The sequence below is a fragment of the Salvelinus alpinus genome, chromosome 10 (genome assembly GCF_045679555.1).
Source record: "Salvelinus alpinus chromosome 10, SLU_Salpinus.1, whole genome shotgun sequence".
Lineage (NCBI taxonomy): Eukaryota > Metazoa > Chordata > Actinopteri > Salmoniformes > Salmonidae > Salvelinus > Salvelinus alpinus.
The window spans coordinates 71,574,968-71,585,830 of NC_092095.1; the positions used below are offsets into that span (position 1 = coordinate 71,574,968).

At 46.8% G+C, this 10,863-nt stretch overlaps 1 protein-coding gene across 1 annotated transcript in view; it reads left to right on the forward strand.

Annotated features, from left to right (window-relative positions):
* Window positions 1-7,406: 7,406 nt before the first annotated feature.
* Window positions 7,407-10,863, forward strand: part of grk1a (G protein-coupled receptor kinase 1 a) — a 12,803-nt gene continuing 9,346 nt past the window's right edge. Inside the window, exons 1-2 of the mRNA XM_071330910.1 lie at window positions 7,407-8,108; window positions 10,434-10,561. Of these exons, the coding sequence (XP_071187011.1) occupies window positions 7,407-8,108; window positions 10,434-10,561 (830 nt within the window). The remainder of the gene's footprint in view (window positions 8,109-10,433; window positions 10,562-10,863) is intronic.

Sequence of the window (10,863 nt, forward strand, 5' to 3'; positions counted from 1 at the left end):
TGGTCCACCTACCATTCCATAGACCTGGATCACCTACCATTCCATAGACCTGGTCCACCTACCATTCCATAGACCTGGTCCACCTACCATTCCATAGACCTGGATCACCTACCATACCATAGACATGGATCACCTACCATTCCATAGACCTGGATCACCTACCATTCCATAGACCTGGATCACCTACCATTCCATAGACCTGGATCACCTACCATTTTTATGAATGCTACCACTCTGACTCTTTTCCTCTCTCTCTCTCTCCCTCTCTTTCTCTCTCTTTCTTTTTCTCCCTCTCTTTCTCTCCCTCTCTCTATCTATCTATCTATCTATCTATCTATCTATCTATCTATCTCTCTCTCTCTCTCTCTCTCTCTCTCTCTCTCTCTCTCTCTCTCTCTCTCTCTCTCTCTCTCTCTCTCTCTCTCTCTCTCTCTCTCTCTCTCTCTCTCTCTCTCTCTCAATTCAATTCAATTCAAGGGGCTTTATTGGCATGGGAAACATGTGTTAACATTGCCAAAGCAAGTGAGGTAGATATTATACAAAAGTGAAATAAACAATACAAATTAACAGTAAACATTACACATACAGAAGTTTCAAAACAATAAAGACATTACAAATGTTATATTATATATATACAGTGTTGTAACAATGTACAAATGGTTAAAGCACACAAGTTAAAATAAATAAGCATAAATATGGGTTGTATTTACAATGGTGTTTGTTCTTCACTGGTTGCCCTTTTCTTGTGGCAACAGGTCACAAATCTTGCTGCTGTGATGGCACACTGTGGAATTTCTCCCAGTAGATATGGGAGTTTATCAAAATTGGATTTGTTTTCAAATTCTTTGTGGATCTGTGTAATCTGTGGGAAATATGTCTCTCTAATATGGTCATACATTGGGCAGGAGGTTAGGAAGTGCAGCTCAGTTTCCACCTCATTTTGTGGGCAGTGAGCACATAGCCTGTCTTCTCTTGAGAGCCATGTCTGCCTACGGCGGCCTTTCTCAATAGCAAGGCTATGCTCACTGAGTCTGTACATAGTCAAAGCTTTCCTTAAGTTTGGGTCAGTCACAGTGGTCAGGTATTCTGCCACTGTGTACTCTCTGTTTAGGGCCAAATAGCATTCTAGTTTGCTCTGTTTTTTTGTTAATTCTTTCCAATGTGTCAAGTAATTATCTTTTTGTTTTCTCATGATTTGGTTGGGTCTAATTGTGCTGTTGTCCTGGGGCTCTGTGGGGTGTGTTTGTGTTTGTGAACAGAGCCCTAGGACCAGCTTGCTTAGGGGACTCTTCTCCAGGTTCATCTCTCTGTAGGTGATGGCTTTGTTATGGAAGGTTTGGGAATCGCTTCCTTTTAGGTGGTTGTAGAATTTAACGGCTCTTTTCTGGATTTTGATAATTAGTGGGTATCGGCCTAATTCTGCTCTGCATGCATTATTTGGTGTTCTACGTTGTACACGGAGGATATTTTTGCAGAATTCTGCATGCAGAGTCTCAATTTGGTGTTTGTCCCATTTTGTGAAATCTTGGTTGGTGAGCGGACCCCAGACCTCACAACCATAAAGGGCAATGGGCTCTATGACTGATTCAAGTATTTTTAGCCAGATCCTAATTGGTATGTTGAAATTTATGTTCCTTTTGATGGCATAGAATGCCCTTCTTGCCTTGTCTCTCAGATCGTTCACAGCTTTGTGGAAGTTACCTGTGGCGCTGATGTTTAGGCCGAGGTATGTATAGTTTTTTGTGTGCTCTAGGGCAACAGTGTCTAGATGGAATTTGTGGTCCTGGCGACTGGACCTTTTTTGGAACACCATTATTTTGGTCTTACTGAGATTTACTGTCAGGGCCCAGGTCTGACAGAATCTGTGCAGAAGATCTAGGTGCTGCTGTAGGCCCTCCTTGGTTGGTGACAGAAGCACCAGATCATCAGCAAACAGTAGACATTTGACTTCAGAGTCTAGTAGGGTGAGGCCGGGTGCTGCAGACTGTTCTAGTGCCCGCGCCAATTCGTTGATATATATGTTGAAGAGGGTGGGGCTTAAGCTGCATCCCTGTCTCACCCCACGACCCTGTGTGAAGAAATGTGTGTGTTTTTTGCCAATTTTAACCGCACACTTGTTGTTTGTGTACATGGATTTTATAATGTCGTATGTTTTACCCCCAACACCACTTTCCATCAATTTGTATAGCAGACCCTCATGCCAAATTGAGTCGAAGGCTTTTTTGAAGTCAACAAAGCATGAGAAGACTTTGCCTTTGTTTTGGTTTGTTTGGTTGTCAATTAGGGTGTGTAGGGTGAATACATGGTCTGTTGTACGGTAATTTGGTAAAAAGCCAATTTGACATTTGCTCAGTACATTGTTTTCATTGAGGAAATGTACGAGTCTGCTGTTAATGATAATGCAGAGTATTTTCCGAAGGTTACTGTTGACGCATATTCCACGGTAGTTATTGGGGTCAAATTTGTCTCCACTTTTGTGGATTGGGGTGATCAGTCCTTGGTTCCAAATATTGGGGAAGATGCCAGAGCTAAGGACGATGTTAAAGAGTTTTAGTATAGCCAATTGGAATTTGTTGTCTGTATATTTGATCATTTCATTAAGGATACCATCAACACCACAGGCCTTTTTGGGTTGGAGGGTTTTTATTTTGTCCTGTTCAAGGTAATTGGAGAATCCAGTGGGTTCTGGTAGTCTTTAATAGTTGATTCTAGGATTTGTATTTGATCATGTATATGTTTTTGCTCTTTATTCTTTGTTATAGAGCCAAAAAGATTGGAGAAGTGGTTTACCCATACATCTCCATTTTGGATAGATAATTCTTCGTGTTGTTGTTTGTTTAGTGTTTTCCAATTTTCCCAGAAGTGGTTAGAGTCTATGGATTCTTCAATTACATTGAGCTGATTTCTGACGTGCTGTTCCTTCTTTTTCCGTAGTGTATTTCTGTATTGTTTTAGTGATTCACCATAGTGAAGGCGTAGACTCAGGTTTTCTGGGTCTCTATGTTTTTGGTTGGACAGGTTTCTCAATTTATTTCTTAGATTTTTGCATTCTTCATCAAACCATTTGTCATTGTTGTTCATTTTCTTTGGTTTTCTATTTGAGATTTTTAGATTTGACAGGGAAGCTGAGAGGTCAAATATACTGTTAAGATTTTCTACTGCCAAGTTTACACCTTCACTATTGCAGTGGAACGTTTTACCCAGGAAGTTGTCTAAAAGGGATTGAATTTGCTGTTGTCTAATTGTGTTTTGGTAGGTTTCCAAACTGCATTCCTTCCATCTATAGCATTTCTTAATGTTACTCAGTTTCTTTGGCTTTGATGCCTCATGATTGAGTATTGCTCTGTTCAAGTAGACTGTGATTTTGCTGTGGTCTGATAGGGGTGTCAGTGGGCTGACTGTGAACGCTCTGAGAGACTCTGGGTTGAGGTCAGTGATAAAGTAGTCTACAGTGCTACTGCCAAGAGATGAGCTATAGGTGAACCTACCATAGGAGTCCCCTCGAAGCCTACCATTGACTATGTACATACCCAGCGTGCGACAGAGCTGCAGGAGTTGTGACCCGTTTTTGTTGGTTATGTTGTCATAGTTGTGCCTAGGGGGGCATATGGGGGAGGGAATGCTGTCACCTGCAGGCAGGTGTTTGTCCCCCTGTGTGCTGAGGGTGTCAGGTTCTTGTCCAGTTCTGGCATTTAGGTCGCCACAGACTAATACATGTCCCTGGGCCTGGAAATGATTGATTTCCTCCTTCAGGATGGAGAAGCTGTCTTCATTAAAGTATGGGGATTCTAGTGGGGGGATATAGGTAGCACACAGGAGGACATTTTTCTCTGTTAAGATAATTTCCTTTTGAATTTCTAGCCAAATGTAAAATGTTCCTGTTTTGATTAATTTAATGGAGTGAGTTAGGTCTGCTCTATACCAAATTAGCATTCCCCCTGAGTCCCTTCCCTGTTTCACACCTGGTAGTTTGGTGGATGGGACTACCAGCTCTCTGTAACCTAGAGGGCAACCAGTGGGTCCGTCTCCTCTGTACCAGGTTTCTTGCAGGATGACAATGTCTGCATTACCGATTTCTTTGGTGAAGTCCGGGTTCCTGCTCTTTAGGCCAAAGGCAGATGACCTCAGGCCTTGGATATTCCAGGATGATATAGTGAAGGCTTTTTGTTCCATAAAGTGTCCAATGTTGTTGGTCGTGGTTTGGCCTCAGGCCAGTAAGTGTGAGCAGAGCCTGCTGAGCATCTGGTACATGCCGTTGGCTTGGGCGAGTGTAAGAGTGGGGGTTGGGCCTGTTTTCCCGCTCACTACCTGGGCGTATGTGTGACTTCCATGTTGATGCCCTCTCTGCGGGGGTGGGGTGCATGGGGTGGGCAGGAGTGGCATAGGTCTGATCTGAGGGGGCCTAAATTGGGTGTGGGCATGGTTGATGTGGGGGGGTGTTGATTGGTTGGGGTGGGGGTGTGTCTGGGGGTGCTGTGGTCTGGATGTAGGTCCTCTTGGCGTGGGTCCTCTATGTGTAGGTCCAGGGTGGGGTGCTGAAGGTCTTGGAGGGTGTCTCGCTGGTCTGGGTGGGGTGTCTATTGATCTGTTGCTCCTGTGTGAAGTGTTGGGGCTGCGTTTGAGAGCGATGTCCTTTAGAGTCCGGGCAAAGGTGGGCACTGCTGCCTTGTAGAGGTGGACCTGGTCATAGAGGCTGTTCAAGTCCAGGGTGGAGTGGTGGGCCAGGAAAACATTTGGTTTTGAGGCACAGTCACGGGAGATGCTTGCGTTTACCCGCTGTATTGTAGCAGGGTGGAAGTCTTTTCGTGGTAGCAGGGTGGAGATAACCACTTGTGCGTTGGGGAAAGTAGAAGAAGCTTTTTCAATCACTCCCTTCAGTGCTGTGGCCACCCTTTCCTGCTGTGCTCTCAGGTCGTTTGTGCCTGTGTGTATTATTATGTGGCTAGGTGAGCCTAGTTTGTCCTCAGACAGAAGGTCTAGGGCGCACTGGGTGTTTGGACACCAGAGTTTAGACACACTGTGTTTGGGAAAAAGTTTTTTTTCTTCTATAAATTTCCCATTTGAGTCCATAAGGAGAAAAATCTGTGTCTTGTGTTTGTCCTCAGTGGGTGTGGGGGGGTTGTCAGGAGGGCTATCAGGGTGGCTGACAGGGGGGTGCTCAGGGGGGGGGAGAGCTGCTGGGCTTGGGGTTTTTCTTTTGTCTGTTCTGCTGTGATGTTGACTCTATGGTCAGGGTCTGGTGTGGACTGTTCTGCTGTGGTGTCGAGACTTTTGTCGGGTGATGAGGTGGGCTGTTCTGCTGGCTTCTCTGTGGGGATGGCCACCTCCCTAGTGGGTTGTTCTCTGTCACATGCCATCCCCCTCAACCTCTCCTCCAGCAGTCTGATCCTCTCCTCCATCCCCCTCTCCCTCTCCTCCAGCAGTCTGATCCTCTCCTCTAGTGCTCTGTTCTGCTCCTGCTCCTGCTTCTGCTCTTTCTCCAGTTGAAGTTGTCTCTTAACTGTCCAGAGTCCAGATGTGTCTCTCTCCACCTCCAGCTCTCCTGGTCTGGTTAAGGGGGTGTTGTTGTGCTGGACTGTTGTCTGGGTCTGTGCTGACTGGAGTGTAATCACCTGCTGTTCCAGCTCCACCTGCCTTACCTCCAGCTGGGTGAATTTATCCTTCATTTCAATGAGGGAGAAGTGCTCTGTACTGGGAGGTTGACTGTCTGCTGAGGGTTGCTCGTCTGTGGGGTTATATGATGAAGAGTTTTGGTCTGACCCGCTTGGGGTGGGGGTATCTTTATCAAGGGAGAGCTTCTCCTGCTGGGCTAATTCTTTGATTAGGTGAAAGTCCAGCTGAAACTGTTTGGGGTTGCCCTGTACCAATACTGTTCCAGACTTATATAGATTTATGTTAGCTGACTCAGAGTCCTCGTTGTCAAGTATCCTGAGTTTCCACCCCTCGTTAACCCCCCCTCTCCTAACAGAGGGGTAGTGTGCTAATATAGCACTGTGCCATGCCAGGGGATGGTTTGTGTGGAAGATAAGGTTGCTGATGTTCCCATTTTTGTAATAGTCAGCAAAAAGTGTCTCTTGATTTTCCATAAGGAGCTTCATTTTGTGCTCTTTTCTTGCCTTGTCATTCTTTACACTCCCAGGGTACTGTATTTTAATTACCTCTGAACAGCAGGAGGGAGCTTCTAAGGCCTCTCCATTTGGTTGGGGTAGACTATTCGACTCTCCTGCCATTGTTGGGCTAATGGTCTTTGACACCTCTCACTTGACACGTCAGTGCTAGTTGAAGCTGTATCAAGCTTGGCAATTATGTTTCATTCAATGCTTATAAAGTAATGTCATGTATTTTTCTTCTTGGCTTTTGGCAATAGAATATAGTTTCAGACTAAACATTACTCACTCAGTTCCAGGTTGGGTGGTGTTTTCAGGTTACTGTTGTTTTCCAGAGAATTTGCTGTGTAATAATCCTTGGTAGTTGTGAATCTTTCAGGTGATTCCGTAATTCCGTCCAAAATCAGGTTGTAGGTTTTGAGTTTTGATTTGAATTTAGGGTTATGTTGTAGAGGGTAGCATCCTGTATGTGTTCCTGACAAAAAATCCAAGTTTAACTAACTCTAAATCTATATTTTTTAAAGAAAATGCTGAAAAATGCAGGAGCTCATCTGATCATGACCTCTCTCTCTCTCTCTTTCTCTCTTTCTCTCCCTCTCTTTCTCTCCCTCTATCTCTCTCTCTCTTTTTCTCCCTCTCTCTCTCTCTTTCTCTCTCTCTCTCTCTCTCTCTCTCTCTCTCTCTCTCTCTCTCTCTCTCTCTCTCTCCATCCTATTGTCCTCCTCATGGTTTAACACAGTAGCAGTGGAAGGAAGGTATTATAGAGTTAGTGGATAGAGTTAGTGGAGTTAGTGGAACTCTGAACACAAAGGTGTTGAGTCAGACAGATCTCTGTTATGTGAGAATGTGTGTGCGTGTGTGCGTGGCAGGGGCTTAACCTCTGTCTCAGGTCTGCTACGGTCCTAGTAAGGGGAATCAGTGCTCCCTGTGTGTCACTTTCTCTCTCTCTCTCTGCATCCTGCGCTCCAGGGGTACAGACAGACAGACAGATCACTCCTCTGCTCTCTACTGAATCACTACAGTCTGGGGGAAACTCTAATCCTTTCATTTCCTGTGAACATTTTGGTCATCCGGCCGTCTGTCCTTCTGTTTACTCCTGTCCTTCTCTTCTCCTCCTCCTTTCCTCTCCCCCTCTTTTTCTCTCCGTGTCCACGACGAGAGGAGTTGTCTGGGGATTTTCTCATTCTCCCTCCTGAACTGTTTCCCAGTGGAGCTCGGCGCTTCTCTTCTGTTCCTCTCTCTCTTTATTTCTCTCTCTTTATTTCTCTCTCTTTGTTTCTGCCTCCATCCTTCATCGCCATGGATATGGGCAGCCTGACAACGGTGGTGGCCAACTCGGCCTACATCTCGGCGCGCGGGAGCTTCGACGGCACGGCCAACCCGTCCGCCAACCGGGACAAGAAGTACCACGCCCGCCTGAAGCTGCCTCACATCACGGTGTGCGAGGGCCTCAGGGAGACTCTGGACCTGGGCTTCCAGACCGCCTGCGTGGAGCAGCCCATCGGCAAGCGTCTGTTCCAGGAGTTCCTGGAGGCCAACAACGAATACAAAGGCCCCTGCCGCCTGTGGAAGGACGTGGAGGAGTACAACCAGGCCGAGGACCAGGACCGCATTAAGAAGGCCTCCAAGATGCTCTCTCGCTACATGGATCCGAGCGCCAAACACTTCTGCCCCTTCCTGCCGGAGAACGACATCACCAAGGTGAAGGAGAAGCACGCGGAGGCCGGAGACGATCTGTTCATCGAGACTCTGACCAGCGTACTGGACTTCCTCAAGGAGGTCCCTTACACCTTCTACCTGGACAGCATGCACCTGAAGAGGTTCCTCCAGTGGAAGTGGCTGGAGATGCAGCCCACGGGAGAGGACTGGTTCATGGACTTCCGTGTCCTTGGGAAGGGGGGCTTCGGGGAGGTACACGCCACCTCGATGAAGGCCACGGGGAAACTGTATGCCTGCAAGAAGCTCAACAAGAAGAGGCTGAAGAAGAGGAAAGGATATGAGGTGAGAGACAGAAGACCTGTATTACTACTATATATAGTGGAGTTTGTAGTTCACTTCTAAAATGGAGGACAAAATTGGTTGCCATTGGAATAGAAGAAAGAGTGCCTGGTGGGTAGTGTAGTTCATGGAGGGAAATGGCTATGTGTCATTGGATGGGTTGATGCGAGACATGTGTTGTAAGACATTAGGGTTAGGTGTTGGTTACAGTGAGTTTCGTGTGAGAGCTCTGAGGAAGTCACTTTAAAGAGGTCAAAGATAAAGAGAGGAGAGAGAAGCGTGTGATGGACAAAAGAGAGTTCACAGTTTAATTCATAAAGTTTGTGTTTTGGGTTTGATGAACACCATTCGTAACAACTTATCCAAAGCATCTGTCCAGGATAAGCGATGCTTAGTGGAGGAGGGCCGATTACGGAACAGACTTACGTTAGTACATAGGAGAGCACACACACAGTCGTTAGTACGTAGCCTTGACCTTCAGCAGAGTGGCACAGCTCTTCAGATTATCACAGGGATTTCACACGACATAAGAACCTCATTCAGGACTATTACCCAACAACACACCTTCCAAATGTCTTCCTCTGAGTTTGCATCACAAATAGCACCCCGCTCCCTGTAAATCCCTATGGGCCAAGGTCAAAAGTAGGGCCCTTCATAGGGAATAGGGTGCCTTGTAGGAAGCAACCATGTAGGATCATCCCTGTAGATTTGTTCTATGCCACAAATAGACTAGACAGAGGAGTGGTCTGGGCAGCGGTGAAACTGTGTGTGTGTTGGGGTATTGTGTGCATGTGTGTGTGTACATGTGTGTGTGTGTGTACGTGTGTGTGTGCGTACCTGTGTGTGCGTACCTGTGTGTGTGTACGTGTGTGTGTGTGTGTGTGTGTGTGTGTGTGTGTGTGTGTGTGTGTGTGTGTCTGTGTGAGTGTAGTATAGTGCAGTAGTGTGCAGTAAGATGAATGTAAGTGTTGGACTGTAGTCCGTTCTGGGCAGTGAGGGGTGAGGGTCTGTCTGGAGTGGAACTGAACGAACAGGGGACATTGAGATTTATTGGGCCGTGGCAATGGTTAGAGTTGACATAAAATACAAATGGTATGTCATTACAATACCCCAGGGGTCCAGCTCTTCCTCTAGACCACAGTGGCAGCTGGTTTACACACTGATGTCTACCAGGGGTCCAGCTCTTCCTCTAGACCACAGTGGCAGCTGGTTTACACACTGATGTCTACCAGGGGTCCAGCTCTTCCTCTAGACCACAGTGGCAGCTGGTTTACACACTGATGTCTACCAGGGGTCCAGCTCTTCCTCTAGACCACAGTGGCAGCTGGTTTACACACTGATGTCTACCAGCCAGGGGTCCAGCTCTTCCTCTAGACCACAGTGGCAGCTGGTTTACACACTGATGTCTACCAGGGGTCCAGCTCTTCCTCTAGACCACAGTGGCAGCTGGTTTACACACTGATGTCTACCAGGGGTCCAGCTCTTCCTCTAGACCACAGTGGCAGCTGGTTTACACACTGATGTCTACCAGGGGTCCAGCTCTTCCTCTAGACCACAGTGGCAGCTGGTTTACACACTGATGTCTACCAGGGGTCCAGCTCTTCCTCTAGACCACAGTGGCAGCTGGTTTACACACTGATGTCTACCAGGGGTCCAGCTCTTCCTCTAGACCACAGTGGCAGCTGGTTTACACACTGATGTCTACCAGGGAAACAAGGTGTGTGGACTCTGGACTGACTTTGGACTGTCAAATCACTCGTGGATATGAAGTGACATTAATCGCTCAATGAAGTGCCAATGCAGGAACCAGAGGAGCTGTGCAGTGTGTCTGTCTTCCATGATATAATCAGTGATAAGCCCCTACCTGCAGCATTAGAATGATTATTGAGCTCCTTATTCAATACGTGCCAACTCTGCCATGTTAATAAATGGAGCAGATCCCTCCCTGCTAAGGGTATTGGGTGTGTGTGTATGTGCGTGTTGTCACACATGCTTACGTATAAGTGTGTGGTTGTCTTGTGTAATGTGAATGAACTGATGGACCTTGCAGCCTGTCCTGTGCTGACCTTGACACAGGCTTTGGCCCAAATGGCACCCTATTCCCTATATTAATGGCACCCTATTCCGTATATAATGGCACCCTATTCCCTATATAATGGCACCCTATATAATGTCACCCTATTCCCTATATAATGGCACCCTATTCCCTATATAATGACACCCTATTCCCTATATAGTGCAATACATTTGACCAGAGCCCTTATGAGCCCTGGTCAAATGTAGTGCACTTTATAAGGAATAGGGTGCCTTTCCCCTCCGGTCCACTAGGGGGCGATGGTGGAAAAGAGAATTCTGGCACGTGTCCACAGCAGGTTCATCGTGTCGCTGGCCTACGCCTTCCAGACCAAGACTGAGCTCTGTCTGGTCATGACCATCATGAATGGAGGAGACCTGAGGTAAAATAGCTTGCTCCTATTGGGTGGGTGTAGGGAGGGAGGAGACCTGAGGTAAAATAGCTTGCTCCTATTGGGTGGGTGTGGGGAGGGAGGAGACCTGAGGTAAAATAGCTTGCTCCTATTGGGTGGGTGTGGGGAGGGAGGAGACCTGAGGTAAAATAGCTTGCCCCTATTGGGTGGGTGTAAGGAGGGAGGAGACCTGAGGTAAAATAGCTGAGGTAAAATAAAATAAAATAGCTTGCTCCTATTGGGTGGGTGTGGGGAGGGAGGAGACCTGAGGTAAAATAGCTTGCTCCTATTGG